Source organism: Taudactylus pleione, unplaced genomic scaffold (genome assembly GCF_031769625.1).
Source record: "Taudactylus pleione unplaced genomic scaffold, aTauple2 ptg000157l, whole genome shotgun sequence".
NCBI lineage: Eukaryota > Metazoa > Chordata > Amphibia > Anura > Myobatrachidae > Taudactylus > Taudactylus pleione.
The window spans coordinates 5,199,115-5,216,957 of NW_028284559.1; the positions used below are offsets into that span (position 1 = coordinate 5,199,115).

The 17,843-nt window shown below is 47.8% G+C and overlaps 1 protein-coding gene across 3 annotated transcripts in view; it reads left to right on the forward strand.

The window, feature by feature from the left end:
- Positions 1–17,153, forward strand: part of CALY (calcyon neuron specific vesicular protein) — a 49,722-nt gene extending 32,569 nt beyond the window's left edge. For all 3 annotated transcript variants that reach the window (XM_088475009.1, XM_088475007.1, XM_088475006.1), the window contains exons 4-5: positions 4,876–4,989; positions 16,755–17,153. In XM_088475009.1, the coding sequence (XP_088331135.1) occupies positions 4,876–4,989; positions 16,755–16,949 (309 nt within the window). In that variant the 3' untranslated portion in view covers positions 16,950–17,153. The remainder of the gene's footprint in view (positions 1–4,875; positions 4,990–16,754) is intronic.
- Positions 17,154–17,843: the final 690 nt, after the last annotated feature.

Genomic DNA, 17,843 nt, shown 5'->3' on the forward strand with positions numbered 1-17,843 from the left:
GATGAGTCTGTCCAGTAGAATTTGTTCTAGAAGTCTTGTATTTTGTTTAGATGCAAATTTGCACCTAAGCTACACTCTTTACAACCCTCCCATGAAGGCCAAAGTTGCTTGCTTTTTCTGATGCAAAGTCATGGACATCAACCTGAGGTCTGGCAACATAATAGGAATGCATCCTACCTATCTGCAGGTGTTCCTTGCATAGGATTCCCACAATTCTGCTATTTGAATTGAGTGGGATTACCCACAGTTAAATGAACGGGCACTTGTCACGGTATTTTTTGCGTGATAAGGCTGCGGAGGGGATTCGCAGGGACAGAGCTTTATCGCGAGCTCTGTCCCTGCAAGGGAATTTTTGTAAATCTCTGTGATGCGAATACAGTCAGTAATATCACACTACAATCTGCATTCCCAATGCGGATTGTAGTAAATAGAGCCCTAAATCTCACTCCACCATTCTCCATTCAGAAGGGCCAGGCTGCAGAGGGTTCACCTTCTCTACAGTATGTTACTTCTAATCTTATTAATTTATACCCCACATGTGTTGGTAGCCTTACAACTAATTGAAACAATGCTTCATTTTGTATTCCACTTAACTGACAATAAACCGCATTAAACCTCTCCGCAGTCACTAACTTGTATTATACACTTATTTACCGTAAAAATTGGTAGCTGCTCTTAGTGACTTTAATCTGAGCACACTCTAGTGCCCAGAGTCTATAAGTGCGGCGCTGGCCGCACACCGATCAGTGCACAGCCGCCGGACGGAGAGGAGGGGGCCCATGTTGGAGACTGTACACGGGCCCCCTCCTCTCTGGAAATGCCCCTGGGAGCTTGGAAAGAAAATTATAGACAAGCATGTTAAAAGTGAATGCTATAAGACTATCGCCAAGCAGCTTGATGTTCCTGTGACTACAGTTGCATATATTAAGAAGTTTAAAGTCCGTGGGACTGTAGCCAACCTCTCTGGATGTAGCTGCAAAAGGAAAATTGGTCCCAAATTAAACTGGATAATGAGAATGGTAGAAAAAGAGCCAAGGAAAACTTCAGAAGAGAAACAAGCTGAACTCCAAGGTCAAGGTACATCAGTGTCTGATCGCACCGTCACTGACAGTGGGCTCCACGTTTGAAAAAATAACCATAAAAAAATCCAGATTGGAATCTGCTAAAATGCATATTGACAGGCCAAGATGCATCTGGGAGATTCTTCTTTTTGACATGCGAGTCAAAACTGGAGCTATTTGGCAAGTCACAGGCAGTGGCGTAACTAGGGTGGGGGCAAGCAGGGCACTTGCCCTGGGGCAGGTACAGAAAAGGGGGCACCGCCCGGGCAATGTAGTTTTGGCCCTCTGGAGTGCTCATTAAGTTCCCCAAGAGCGCCCTGCTGCCCTCCTCCCCCTTGGACCGTCCCTCCCTCCTGTGTAAAGCTGCCTTGTGGTAGCGCCGGCCCTGCATCACTGTTTATTCCATATTAATAGAAATCAGACTTTGCATTTTGACTCATTAGAATATCTGAAATAATAAAACAAATGAAATGGCATGGGCAAAACTGATAGGACCCGTAACCTAATATTTTGTTGCACAGCCTTTAAAGGCAATCACTGCAAGCATGTGGCTCAGTGATGTTAATGTTTGCAAGGGGACACTCAAAATAGCTTCCTTAATGGTATTAGTGTACTTTAACTGAATTAAGACGAAAAAACAAATTTGTTTCAGTATGTGACATACTGTACAAGTGATTATATTTAGCCTAAATAAAAGCACTTGTACACCACATGTAGAAACAAATCATCCCATAAATTAAAAGTCTCATTACTTACCTCCTTGAATGAGACTCCTTCTGTCCTCTTCTCCTGGTCTGGCTGGCTTGCTGGCACTGCTCCTCATACACGGTGGCTCCTCCGATGGCCTCTTTACACTTCCAACGGCGCAGCGTGAATAAAACAAAAAAACAAAACTTTATTGAAGTGGGGGGGATCATGTACTCAAGGCCTGGTGCGTAAGATCATCCCCGTCGCTCAGAGGCAAGTTAGAGTTTGGTTGTGCGGCACTGGCCAGCTGAGTAAGTATCAGCTGATACAGGCTGGCCAGCTTGTGAGGCCAGGAAGTCTGGCCCTGGCCTCGTCCATCACGGAAAACGAGGGCAACATGCCCTCCGTTTCCAGGAAAACAGACCGACGGTCGTCCTCGCACCTGCACTGCTCTGCAGAGGCCTTTGCCTGTCAATCAGAATGGTTCCTGCGCAACCACAGGTTCCCAATAATTGTGAATCTGCATGAAAACCTCAATCTGCTTACTCTGCTGAATCAGCCCCGCTGTGATGATATACAGTATTTAAGGCGCAAGATAGTGTAAAGATAGTGTAATAAGGTCCTTATAATAGATTAGATACACCTCCAGTGCTAGCTATATATATATATATATATATATATATATATAATATTATATTATATAGCACTGGAGGTATCTAATCTATATTAAAGTCATTAATACACTATCTGGTTCTATAAATGCACTACTCAGTCAAGTGCCACTGCGACTGCTGCTCTCCGGGCTCCCCTCCGCTCCATAGTCCATACAATGACAGACGCCGCTTTGTCCTTCTACCTGCACACCCGCACTTCCGGCTGCTCAGGGTCAAGGTCGTGGTCTGCTGCTACTGTATGTGACAGCGGCTCGCAGCCAATAAGGAGCAGCAGAGCACAGAGGAGGAGCGACGCTGATGCTAATCAGCGCTCCGCTCGGCTGCTCCTCTGTTACAGTAGGAACAGAGGACAGCGGAGGAGATGTCCCCTTTGAGGCAGGGGATAGTGTGGGTGGTTAGAGTGGGGTGGTGCTGTAGGAGCGAGCGGGGGCCCCCCCTTTCTGCAGAGTGTCCGGGCCCGGGACTGCAGTCCCTCCTGATGGCAGCCCTGACTGGGGGCACTGCATGGGGGGACTACTACTGGGGGCACTGCATCGAGGGGACCACTACTGGGGGCACTGCATGGGGGGACTACTACTGGGGGCACTGCATCGGGGGGACCACTACTGGGGGCACTGCATGGGGGGACTACTACTGGGGGCACTGCATCGGGGGGACCACTACTGGGGGCACTGCATCGGGGGGACCACTACTGGGGGCACTGCATCGGGGGGACCACTACTGGGGGCACTGTATAAGGGGCTCTACTGGGGACACTGCATAGAATGGACCACTACTGGGGGCACTGTATAAGGGCTTGTGTAGCTATCCGAGGGTGTGGTGGGAGGGGGGGTGCGCAAGGCTGTAAAAATGCCTAGGATGCCAAGAAACCTTGCACCGGCCCTGCAGTGACGGATGCTAATTACTTTTGTCAGTTTCAAGTTATTTCAGAGAAAAATAATGATTATTTTTTCGTGGAAGGGTACTGACAAATTTGTCCACGTCTGTAGTAATAATAAAAGTATTAATGCTAGGCAAACAGGGTTAGCAAAAACCCCAATATTACTGACATTTTTTATCAAAACACTTAAAAATCTAGAAGATTGTTTCATAATTTATTACAGGCACAAAATGCTGCTAAAGGGTCATTACGAGTTGGGCTATGCTTATTTCCTTTTTCCCAAGGCATAACTGTAGCCAGAATTCAGATGTGCTATTTACACCACTCACTTATAAATGTAGTGAGATGACTTTCTGGTAAAATACTTTTATAAATAAATGAAAATATTAGCCAGACGTCACCAGTCACTTTTTTTTTTATTGATGGCAATAAAAAGTTTTAACTGATGCCACACAGTGAAATTTGAAATGTCCCTCTTGTTGAGAATTTAAAAACTGTGATTGTGCTTTGGTGCTGAAGGGTAATACTATAGCATAAATACATTTCTACAGTATAGGCAGGATTCATCTCCAGTAGGAACAAACATTAAATTGTGTCAATTGTGCTCAGACGTTATTGTGAAAAAAGAAAAAAATGGTGGAATTTGCCTGATTTATTTTTCACAATTTTCCACTGTATGTCCTTATTTACTACAATCTGCATTTAAAATAAAGTTGTAGTGTGATATTTTTGACTAGATTTGCATTGTGAATTTAGGAAATATCACATGGATGTACTAACATCCACATGCAGGGACAGAGGGCCTGATTCAGAGACGGTCGCTCTGAACGAGCGCTCGCTGAATCAGGGCGTTTTGTTTTTTTTTTGTTTGGCCTCTTGGCCGCTCGCATAGCTGTGGGTGACCACCGACAACTATTGCGAGCGGCCAGGTTGATGGGCTTTCGACGAGACCCTGGTGGTAGGGTCTCGTGGCCGCAAGCCCCAGAGAGCTTCTGGCTCTAATAGAGCCGGAGGCTCTCCCACTGACATCACTGGCATCACTGGTGATGTCAGTGGTGCCGCCCCCAAACAGCAGGCGTTCCTTTGGGAATGCCTCCGTTTGGCCAGCCACCCCCCCCGCCCGCCTACCAAATGGGGCGAGCTGTCACTCACCATCGACAGCTCGTCCCCTTTAGTGGGAGACCCGGAGCGACGGAGCACCCGTCGCTAGCCGGGTCTCGCGCATGAGCACGACGGACCCGGCTCCGTTGTGCGCATGCCCAGTGGGTAAACATCGACCCGGTTGCGAGCGCTCAGCGCTTGCGACCGGGTCTGAATCAGGCCCTGAGTTTGCAATAAAGCTCTGTCCCTGCGAATACCGTTCGAGCACTTCTCTCTGTATTTTCAGAAAAAATGTGTCTATGCATGCGCCGCCGCGGGCTACCGCTAACCCACCTGTTTTAAATTATTTAAATAAAAATAATGTTAATAAATATACCCCTATATATCAAATAAATCCTCATATTTTTATGCTAATATTGTCTGTAGCAGTCTCCAATTATAAATCTGAGTTCTGTTTCTCCGGCTCCCGCAGCTGACTGGCCTGATACTGATCACCATGGTGTTCCTTGCTTGCCTTCTGATGCTGGTTATGTATAAGGCACTGTGGTATGAACAGCTCACCTGTCCTGAAGGATTCATCTTCAAGGTATAGTGATGGCATGTCTCTTTATGGACTGTGACTTTCATTTTATAGAACTGTAGAAAACTAGCTGATTATGATGAATCTCGTTAGTATCTCACCATCATTGTTTATTTCTATGGCGCTATAGAGTAAGAAAACAGAGAAAACATTTGTCAAATTAAGCAGAATAATATGTATATAGATGTAATTAACAAACAAATCTCATGCTGTACAGATAAAGTGGGACAGTTTAGTTTGGAGTCTGGATCAGGTAATGGGGCAGTGTGAGGAGCTGGAGCTTCAAGGCTATTACCAGGCATGTGGATAAAGGTGGGTGAACCGCGCTCACTGGTGTGACTGTAAGAGAGGAGTGGGGGGGGGGAGGAGAGGTCAGGAGAGGAAGTGTTCGTGTATCTGAAGGGATGGGGGTGGGGAGTGTGAGAGTGCTGCACCTATGGTAGGAGTACCTGATCCTACCTGAGATAAAGACTGGTAGAAGTTGGGTAAGGTGCGCTCTCTAGTGGGTGAGGGGGTGTGTAGTGTTGGTATATAATCAGTGAGATGTGTAACAGAGAGACTGATGCAATGGTGCTGGGTCAAAGGCTTTATTAAGTAGGCACAATGCTGCTTGAGAACAAATGACCCAGGGGCAATGGGGTAGATCAGAGTGGTCGCACGGGGGGGGAAGGTGGGTGGACCCTTTTAGGGGGTTCCTTGCCGTGCGGTTCTGGACCAGTGCGTTGTCCCTGCTGGACCTTTGGTCAACAGTCTTGACACCCGGCAGTGTGGTGGTGGAAGTCCTTGTGGTGGATGGGGTAGCGGCGTCCCGCAAATGTACAACTTACCTACCGGTAGGTGCCTGGGTAGGCGTTGCGATATGAGAGGATGGTGGTGATGATCGGCAGTCTTTTGTAGTTTAGAACGCCAGGTGACTGTGTTGGCTGGCTGCTCCTCGTATGCTGCAGCTCCTGGTGTGGATGTGCCCGTGCTAATGAATCTGGCACTCCGTGTGTTGTGCTGGCAGACTGGTGGTGTCTGCGTCAGTGATGTAGCCGGACCCGGGCTGGGTCTGCAAATCAGAAGGCTGCAGTGGGCTGGTGGCTCCGTGTTGTGGGATGCTTCTAAACTACAAAAGACTGCCGATCATCACCACCATCCTCTCATATCGCAACGCCTACCCAGGCACCTACCGGTAGGTAAGTTGTACATTTGCGGGACGCCGCTACCCCATCCACCCCAAGGACTTCCACCACCACACTGCCTGGTGTCAAGACTGTTGACCAAAGGTCCAGCAGGGACAACGCGCTGGTCCAGAACCGCACGGCAAGGAGCCCCCTAAAAGGGTCCACCCACCTTCCCCCCCGTGCGACCACTCTGATCTACCCCATTGCCCCTGGGTCATTTGTTCTCAAGCAGCATTGTGCCTACTTAATAAAGCCTTTGACCCAGCACCATCGCATCAGTCTCTCTGTTACACATCTCACTGATTATATACCAACACTACACACCCCCTCACCCACTAGAGAACGCACCTTACCCAACTTCTATTACCAGGCATGTGTTTATGGAGCTGGGCTAGAGTATAGTCAGGTGGTAAAGGGTTTGCCTTGTGGCACAATGCAGGTTATGCCATCAGCCAGATGGCTCGTATAATGATCACTGGATGAGGCAGCTAGAGGGCAAGAAATGGCCAAATGTAATGACAGGCAGCATCTTGACTACAGCAGCAAGACTGTGGAGTAAGGGCCTGATTCAGAGCCACTCGTAAGCGGCAGCTCGTTCGCTCCGAGCGATGTTTGGCCAACTGCGCATGCGTACGGATCGTTATACGCATGCGCGAACCAGTCAGTGCGGTCGAAATTCATGTGCTCGCAAAATAGCGAATGCCTGCTAATTTGAGTGACAGAATGAGGCAAATGTGGGTGGTAACAGGGGAAGGTGCTTGAAAACGGGGAGTGGAAATCAGAACGCAGGCGTGCTTAAAGGTCAAAACGGGCGTTTTATTGGTGTGCATAATTAAAACAGCAGCGTCAATGACCACGTCACTGGGTTATTTTATAGCCAGAACTGCTCGCAAAATTGTGGTAGCAAAAACCGACCACAAGAATAGCGAGCAGCTCATACCCTGTTCGATGTACTCGATTAATCTAATAAATAGCGGACATGACGTAGGATGCGAGCGGCCAGGGGGCGTAGTTTCCCAAAAAACGACCTTAAGTTTTGTTTGCTCGTTCAGACCTAGAGGAGTGAAGAGACCGCAAACAGCGAACGGTTCATTTGAATAGCCACCCCTATTTTCAGGACGAGCGAGCGCTAATTGCGTCCGGCTCTGAATGAGGGCCTAAGTAGGCTGTAACATGCCATTCTGAGTAGTTTTCCCATGCCGGTGGTTGTGTGTGTCTGTATGTGCCTGTAACGAAGTACTGTTAGCGCTTAGCATGGGTTCTATTAGCTGGACTGCATTGATGGTGATGAATGGTATATCTGCAGTATTATGCAGACACATCACGATACACGTAAACGTTTTATATTGCTGAGGCATAATTATAGCCAGAATTCATGTGTGCTATTGAGCACACCCCTCACTTTTAAAAGTAGTGAGATTACTTTTGGTGACACATCAAGGAACTTTTAAATGTTTTTTGCGTTTTTGTTGTTGTGCCTTAAGCAAATCTTGATGCGACTGCATTCTAGCACACTATTATACACAGATCTACAAGTGTCACATATCAAATGAATCAGGGCAGTCTCAGGAAGCGGTATGTCAAATCCAATTGCGACTAAGATGCATTTTCGGGCAAAAGAGATGCATGGCACAAGCCAGTCACACAGGACCTGGCTCACGGAGAAGGGCTGTTTGCCGCAACTGCAGCAATAGTTTATGAGGACACATCTGTAGATCCAATATCGGAAATGTTACTGTTACTGCTATATATTGAACTAGCGACCCGTCCCAGCTTTGCATGGGAGCAGTTTTGCATTATGGCGATAGTATTTTTTTAACCGAGGTCTTAAAAGATTGCCTTGTAGATGACATTAATCGTTTCCCTTTTGACATCAACACGAAAAGATTTCGTTTTGACGTGACTCGCAAAAGAGCCATGTAAAGATGTCCGTGAGAAACACAGGCCCTGATTCAGAGCCGGACGCTGTGACAGAGCGCTCGTTCTGAATCAGGGCCGGCCTTCTTGTTTTTTAGAGCGGCCTCTTGGCCGCTCGCATAGCTGTGGGTGACCACCCACAGCTATAGCGAGCGGCCAGTAAAATGGTCGCGATGGTCAAGACCATCGCGACCATCGGGCTTGCGACGAGACCCACAGAGCCGAAATCTCTCCTACTGACATCACTCGTGATGTCAGTGGGGCCGCCCCCAAATGGAGGCGTTCACATGGGAACACCTCCGTTTTGGCAGCCACTCCCCCGGCACACCCACCAAAGGGGGTGTGCTGTCACTCAACATCAACAGCACGCCCCCTTTGGTACGAATCCCGGAGCGACGGTTTGCCCGTCGCTATCCGGGTCTCGTGCATGCGCACGACAGAGCCGACTCCGTCGTGCGCATGCGCACTGGGCCACCATCGACCCACTTGCGAGTGGGTCTGAATCAGGCCCACAGTCTCTACTCTGGTCAACTCCAGCCACGTTAAGTGTCTGTCCCTGTGCTTTATTTATTGTCATGCCAGAGTAGACTCTTACCGGGAATTGGACTCGTTTGAAATTTATTAAATCTATGAAAGATTGTTAGTTACCTTTCCACATGAATAGTACATTGTCTGCACAGCCAAAGCTCTGTGGTTCCAGATGTTCTCTTCCTCCTATAGGCTCATGAAATGATTACTATCGCTAGGAGCAAACTTATTTCCATTGCTGTACCTCATTTTTGCATATAAACCTTGTTTTCAAATCCTGCAGAATATGGGCCTGATTCGGATGTGGACAGTATTGCACAGCTGTAAGGAAGCAGCTGAGCAATACCGTCCAACTAAAATGCTAATGCAGCAGGAGGTATCTGTAGGAAATAGACACCTCCTGCATGCATCTGCGATCTGAGTGCAGGGTTCGTAAATGCTGTCTCAGACCACCATCTGTCGTGAGGATTGCTGCTTCGGCCAGGCTGCATAGGTTGTATCTCACATAGCGTAGCTGGATCCTGGTTACTTGCGAGGCCAGGAAATCTGTGTACTATGACGCAAACCCTGTCCTTGGTACTCCCAGGAAATGGCCCGCCACACCCCCGCTTCCAGGAACACAGACCATCTAAGTCCCCTCCTTTCCAGTGTCACTGATCTCCCCTTCCAGCTCTGTGGATTGCAGCGGATGAGCTGGAGCAGTACAGTATGCTGCACTCTTGTGTTAACACTGGCTGTATCCTCCGCCCTCACTGCTCACTCCCCATTTTTCACTCGTTACAGAGATCTGGCAAAGGGACTGCTTACAATCGGCACCATAACAGATCGGCAGTGTGCCTTGTGCCACCACCGCCAACGAAAACCATGAAGTCATGATGTCACAATTAAAAGATGGGGCCACCAACTCTGGGAAGTAGAGCACTGCCCAGAGAATCCTTAGGAAGCACCAGGCAGCTCCACAGGCTGCATAGTGTCTGCCTGGAGTGCCCCTTAGGTGCTCCGGAGCGGCTCTGCAATAGTGCTACTGGCAGCCTTTTTTTAGGAAAGCCAAATGGAGGCGCCGTGGGGCAGCGACGATGGCGCCCCCCAGGGCCCTGTGCATCGGCCCTGCTCGCACACCCCTATTTACGGGGATAAGAAGCAGGCTTCCTAATGCCCAGAGCATAAAAGCTGAACACTTCAAATCTTGAGACCAAGTATTTACACTCTGGTGTACAGTATTTGTCCAATTTACACAATTAAGGGGGGTGTTACCTTGTCACCAACACTCCCACCAACATACAATGAACAACAGTACCCAATACATAACACACTCACGCAACCCGAAAGATTACTTTTCCTCCCCTGACCTTTTCCCCCATCTTCTCACTCTTATCTCCAACTGTTTCTATGCGGTCTCTTCCTGGATGTCCCAGCGCTTTCTTAAACTTAATATGTCGAAGACTGAGCTGATCATCTTCCCACCCTCCGCATAACCTCTCTTCCTACAATTTTATTATCAATTGACGGCACAACTATCTCCTCTAGCCCCAAAGTGTTCTGTCTTGGAGTTATCCTGGACTCTTCCCTCTCCTTCAAACCACACATTCAAAACCTCTCGCAGTCCTGCCGTTTCCATCTCAAAAATATTTCCAAAATCAGACCCTCTCTCACCCAGGATGCTACTAAAACCCTCATCCACTCACTGATCATCTTCTAGATTGTACTACTGTAATTTCCTCCTAAATGGCCTACCTGACTCCCACCTCTCTCCAATCCAATCTGTCCTCAATGATGCTGCTGCTCGGCTCATCTTCCTCTCCAAATGTTCTACATCTGCCTCCCCTCTCCTACAAGCTGTCAGAGTCTGTGTTTGTTGTGAACCCGGGGTGGAAACAGGAGCAGACACAGGTTTAAATTCAAAGGAGGGTTGTTTAATGTGACTGTTTGTTGACATGAATAATAAAATAAAGTCCAGTAATAAACAAACTGTTATATGTGGCTGAGGGGAGCTGTAGTGAATGGGAGTAAACAAATGTCCAGATCAGTGACAGAGATGAATCCAGATAGACTGTGAGAGTGAAGTGGATATCTTGGTTTGCTGAATAGTGGCTGAAGGGGATATCCGGTAATGCTGTGATGCTGGCTGAAAATGGAATTCCGGGAATGCTGTGATGTGTTAACTGAGGAGACAGGTTCAGGCAGGAGTGGGTTAACTGAGGAGACAGGTTGAGGCTGGAGTGGGTCTGGTGGAAGGTGCAGGGCTGATCTCAGCGGAGAGCAAGGCAAGGCAGAGCGGTGCAGGTTATGCAGGAAGCCAGAGGCCGACAAGAAGGAGCTAGGGCAAGCACCGGAGCACAAGTCTAGGTTTCAGGAGCGCAGATAACTCTCTCACAGCTACGCTGTGAACACGTTGCACTGGCAACTACAGGGAGCTCCAAACACCCTTAAGTACCCAGTAGCGGAACGTGATAGGCCAGAGAGAGCAGGTGACCTACAGATGATTGGCCTGCTATGTCACATGGCCACAGACATCATGGTGGCGTCCAGACACCTGTGACGCAGAGATGCCGCTAGACTTACCCTTGCCAGGATGGCCCAATGATGGCAGACCTCTACATACAGCCAATGCCAGTCTCCACATGCCAGCTCCCCCGACAGAAGGACCGCGCCACAGCGCCCTCACTGGTAAGGACCTCAAACCTCCACGCCATGAAACCCTGGTCGTGACACAAGCCCTCCACTGGCTCCCTTTCAGAGCCCAATTCAAGATTCTTACACTCACTTACAAAGTACTCACCAAATCCTCTCCCATTTACATTTCAGTCCTCTTCCATCACACTCCCGTCCACCCTCTTCGCTCAACATCGCCTCTCCTGCCAACTGATTACTTCCTCCCACCAGGGCCGATACTAGAGTATCTGTTACCCTGTGCAAGGCAGCAATTTTGCGCCCCCTCCCTTCCCGTACCTGGATTTTGTCCTTGCTCCTCCATAAGGCAGTGCACTAGTCAAACGTCCCTGGTATAGTAAATTACATTATTCCACACACCATAATGCCCATTACACATTATGCCACACACTGTAATGCCTATTACCAACGTGTTACTTATATATATATTTGCCCGACACCATTTTATGCCCCACAGTAAGGCTTCTAATAACTTTAAAATTACCTGCTCATTGTCAGGGGTTTTATGCTCGTTGCCATGGGGTTTCATGCTCGTTGCCAGGGGGTTTCATGCTCGCTGCCAGGGGTTTCATGCTCGCTGCCAGGGGGTTTCATGCTCCTTGCCAGGGGGTTTCATGCTCCTTGCCAGGGGGTTTCATGCTCCTTGCCAGGGGGTTGCACAGGAGAAGATGCAGCTTTCAGCATCTTCTCCTGGCACTTCTGGGAACGCTGTGTGCATTGCGCTGGCCTAACAGACACTAGAGGTCCAGTAGGACCTCTAGTGTCTGTCTCCTCCTTGGCAGTGGTCATTTTTGGATGGCCGTTTTCAGCAATCCGCATGGAATCTGCTGAAAACAGCCATACAAAAATGGCCGCCGCCAAGGAGGAGACAGACACTAGAGGTCCAGTAAGGACCTCTAGCATCTGTCTCCTCCTTGGTGGCGGACATTTTTGGATGTCCGTTTTCTGAATCTGCAGCCCCCAAGCCACCGTGAGTCAGCCCTTTTTCAAACCCTGCATTCCAGCACCAGGTGCACGTGCACCTCTAGCCCCCCCTAGTTGCGGCCCTGCTCCTACTCCCATCTCCATGATTTTGCACATGCTGCTCCCTACCTCTGGAACTATTTCTTCCCATCAGACTTTCCACCTCTCTACAAATCTTCAAACGGGCTCTCAAGACCCACTACTTCATCAAAGCATTCCAGCTCTCATCCTAACCCACTGATACTTGCTCCTGCCTTACTGTGTACCCCATCTGTGTCACACCTGTTTGCCCTGCCCCTTTAGAATGTAAGCTCTCGCGAGCAGGGCCCTCTGCCCTCCTGTGCTTCTTCTTACTTATACTGTCATCTATTCAGAATAACAAACAATGGTGCCACCCTACCATCAATGATATTCACAAAAAATAATAAGAGTGGTACTGCACATGTGCTGTTCACATTCGTAGTCCTCAGTATTAACTGTGAAAGTAAATAATGCAAGGTGCAATAGTGCTTATGCAATAAAAATGGTAACATGCAAGCTCAAGTCGTGAGTACCTTCAGCAAAAAGAAGCAGGTTTGATCTCTCAATGCTTTCCAACACTCCTGGAAGGTCCCGGTGAGTCCTGAATTTGGGGGGGGTCTCCTGGTCTCCCAACAGTTAGCCAGTCTCCCAGTGCCAGCCACTTCCTGACTAAAGAGGGTGGCTCGGAGTTGGGATGACGCGATTTGCATTTAATCTAATCATCCTGGCCTCACCGACTGTAAAATGCAGCAGATTGCTCTTTTAAAAAGCAGGGGTCAGGGCCACAATGACAGGAATGCAGCGTCGCGTGCCTGACCATCGGAGAGTATACAGAAGTCAGCAATTATGAGGGAGGGGCTGTAACAGACAGTCATATACTGTACATACATATACATATACATAGAAAAGCATAGCGTCCGGCTCTCACAGTAATAAATAAACTTGACCAGGTGCCTGCGTAATACAATTGCATACTCATCCACCAGACATGGCACTCGTGGTACTTGATTTCAGTTTTAATCCATAGAATGTATACAGCAACGTTTCAGTGCCTCTGCTATTCCCGAGGACAGTGCGGGTATAGCAGAGGCACTGAAACGTTGCTGTGTACATTATATGGATTAAAATTGAAATCAAGTACCATGAGTGCGGCGTCTGGTGGATGAGTATAAGTATACATAGTTGTATAGTGTATAGTCATATAGATGCATATATAAAGAGGTACATAGACCTATGCATAGATACACACACACTTATATACATACACTTATACATAGCTATATAGGGGATGCAGTCATATTGCTGGCGGACAGAATGCCCGGCGTCGATATACCGCCACCCGGCAATATGCCGACGCTGATATCCCGAAGGTGAACAGGATACCGATGGCAGCATCTCGAAGCGCTGCAATTTTGATCGTACAGACGGGTAACGGCTGTGTCCCCAGGGTAGGGGGGAGATTAGGGTTAGCCACCCCCGGGGGGAGATTAGAGTTAGGCAACCCCCGGGAGGGTTAGATCTAGGGGGCGGGGAGTGGGTTAGGATTAGGTATCCCGGCGGGGGAAGGTTAGGGTTAGGCACTAGGGGGAGGTTAGGGTTAGGCAACCCTAAGGGAGGGTTAGGGAGAGGGAAGGGGAAGGTTAGAGTACTCACCTACCGCTGTCGGCATCCTGCACCATGCGGGCTTCCTCTGTCGGGATTTCAGCCGCTGGCATATCATACCCAGGGCCGGCTCTAGGGGTGTTCAACCAGTGCGGTCGCACAGGGGCGCCACCCATAGAGGGGGCACCCCTACCCAACATCCCGATTTCCACCCGTGGGCCGAAGTGGCCCGCGGGTGGTCAAATCGGGATGTTGGGGACCCCCACCACCGCAGCCGTGCGGCGGTGCTGGACCCCCAGAGTGTGAGTGGATGCCGCGGGCATGCACGTAGCATCCATTCACTGACGGCAGAGGGCTATGGGAAGCTCAGCGGGCTGGGCTTTACCCCCAGCCTGACGTTATTTGGAGGTGTGCCATGCGGGCACGCCTCCAAATAACATCACCCAGGGGGCGTAACCTATGGAAATGAGGCCACACACCCAATTTCGGCAATTACAGGGCGCTATCTACCGGGCCGGCACAGGGTGCTCAGACCCCTGGATCCGGCCCTGATCATACCGATTCCGTTATACTGTATAGTGTATAGTCATATAGATGCATATATAAAGAGGTACATAGATACACACACACACACACACACACACACACACACACACACACACACACACACACACACACACACACACACACACACACACACATATACACATATACATATATATTCCATTTTATACTGTACTTGGTTTATTACATAGATACACATAAATAAACATACACACCCTAACATACATACAGTAGGGACACATATATACAGATACATACTGTACCATCATATACTTAGAAACTCACATATTTTCCCTTTTCTAGTAGAAAACATTCTAACTCTTGTTTATTTATACTGTAAATACTTTTACACACACATACATATTTATACCTACATACATACACAAATAAAGATACACAATTACATAGGTACATACATACAAACATGCAAATACCAGATACATATGTACATATATACGCACTCATACAGATACCAGATACACACATACAAATACTAGATACCTAAATACATACACACTCGTATACAGATACTAGATGCACATATACATAGGTACATACATACATACATATACCAGATGCACATATAAATTGGTACATACCATGGTTGCAGAATGAAAACTTTTAATTCTAAGCCCGGGCCTGGCAGCTGGCTCTTCATCAGTCATCATCATTCATGTTTCCACAAAGGAAGAAAGGAGGAGGAGAGAAGGGGAGGAGCTCAGCTGCATACAGGCGCACATCCTGGTGTCACAGCGAGTGTTAAAGACTGACCTGGAACAGTCAGTTTGGGCCGGGGTGATGTTTGGGCATTGGGGATAGCGCCAGCTGAGAAGATGGCTGCTGAAGACCCGGGCTGTGACAGCCGGGGCGCAAGTACGGACAGACGCCAGTGTGGTGTGGATCGCAGTGGGGTCCCCGGGTCCAGCAGCATAGTGGCTGCCTTGGGCGACTGATAAGACCTGCAGCTGCTGTCAATGGCATGTAATAAAACATTTTTTTTTTTTTGCTGACTCAGGGGGCTACACAGCGCCCTCTGCTGGCCGGTGCTCAAGGCAGCTGCCTAAAGTTGCCTAATGGTAGCACCTAGCACCTGGTTACTTACGTCCTGTTGCTTATTTGAGTGTTATGATCACTAATGCAGCAATGAAACCTTGTCCTTGTCTTGCATTGTATTGTACTGTAATTCACTTGTTGCTTGTTCACTTATTTGTCTCTGTACTGTGTAAGACACTGCGGAACACTTGTGGCGCCATATAAATAAAGAATAATAATAATAATTAGCATATTACTATATAATACATCAACATTATGTTGTTAACCTCAGAGTGAAGCTCTGAGGTTACCCTGTTCTATCTAATTTACCACAGACATATACACAATATTATCCCCTCAGGTGATAGTGTATCCACTATCATCCCTTACCACAACATTATGCATGTTGTTTTAAGGGGTTGGGTATGAAATACTGACGGCTTAAAACGGGCCGGTTCAAATCCCAACACTGGAAGCCTGACAGAAGAAAATCCCGCCGCCGGCTGGTAAGTATAGTTAACCCACCCATCTCCCCCTCCTAACCCTAACCCTCCCTTGGGGGTGCCTATGCCTAAGACTCTGGTGGTGGTGCCTAACCCTAAGTTCCCCCTGTGGTGCCTAACCCTAACCCCCCCTTCCCAAACCCTAACCCTCCGGGGAGGTACCTAACCTTAACCACCTCACTCCCCACCCCTCCCGGTGGTGCCTAACCCCCCCTCCCCTGGCCTGACCCCAACCCTCCCGGGGGGTGCCTAACCCCAAGTCCCCCCGGGAGTCCCTAAACCTAATCCTCCCCTCCGACGGCTAACAGCTCCTGACGCCTGGTTTACCTACATTTGGTGTGTCGGGATTTCGTAGTAGGGCTAATGATGGGCGTCGTATTTAGACACCTATCTTTAGTCCCATGCCGGGCTTTCAGTGTTGGGATTCTGGCGGTCAGCATTCCGGCTGCCGGCATCCTGACTACATCCTGTTTTTAGGATATTAGTATGTTTTCATCATTGTCCTTCACGTTTGTGCTCACTAAGCTTATTACATACAGTAGTTGCCCGATATCAGGATTATATAAGTAATATATTTTAAATTGCAGTTTATTACCTCCCTAAAGGGGTTCATCATGCTAGCTTCCAGTTGTATCCAATGCACAGAGTAGAAGGGAATATTTGTCATATTTAAGGAAAACAAAAACAAACAACTGTGTCTGGATGATATAAAAATCTTGGTGAAAACATTCCATTGCAACACATGGCCTTCCCATTGATTCTGTATTCTTTAACTAGGTTGCAATTTGTGTATTTCCTCTTACAGCACAAGCACTGCTCTCCAACAGATCTGGAAATGTATTACTCCCAGCAGGAGACAGGACCACGAGGTGCCCTCTACACGGCCATCACACAGGCCAAGAAGACCCTCCCAGAACTACCATCTCCCTGGCTGCCTGTGATCAATGCCCTAAAGGAAGCAGAAAAGGCCAAGAGAGAATTAGGGGCAGCACAGCAGTGAGTTTATGTAGGGTAGGAATGAGTGGCAGTGTCAGGGAGCTATGGTAAGCTATTGGAAAGAGGGTTGATTTTTGGGATGTGGGGGTCCACTATCACAATGCACTAATCTGCCTGAAACATCTCCATGTAATAAAAAGCAACACACCATTCCCACTTAGCAAGGTTTATTGGAGTTACAGTAAAATAAAAAGCACTCACCCATTAATATTTTGTGTAGCTTTTTTTTGTCATTATAAAAAAAAAGGACAATGCAGAGCATATGGTACTTCAAGCGTAAATCACTACGCAATCATATATAAACAATCACATAATTTTTGATGCATGTCAGAAAGAGACCGAATTTCATTCACTGGAGGCCAAAAACTATTTGTATAGTTGCCACTTCCAGGGCAGCCTCCATGTAATTGGTATTGTCATAAGTTCTAAATATGTGATGTATTTTTTTCTGATTGCATGTAAATAATATGTTGTTGAATTATAAAACTGTCCTTCGTTAAATACAGCCTCGGAATTGGTGTTGAACTTGCCAGAGAAATCTATTGTGGGCTCCAATTTTAAGTGGGCTCCTACACTGCTAAAATAGTACTTTCTCTCCCTCTAATATTACACAAAATTCTTAACCAATGAAGTTCATACTTTGGGTGGTATCACACGTTTTCAACACCGGTGCTTTCCAACTACAAAATCATAGCAGTCATAAGTATGTTCACCATACAATCCCTTTAAATCGGGACACTCATAAATTACACAGGTTCTGTGGCTGGCTGACTTCAACCATTTTTTCCAATGATATTAATTAGCCACAGAACCTGTGTAATTCATGAGTGTCTCTGTTTAAAGGGATAGTATGGTAACCCTAGTCCTAAGCACTGATGGAATGCTTTACTATTATGCG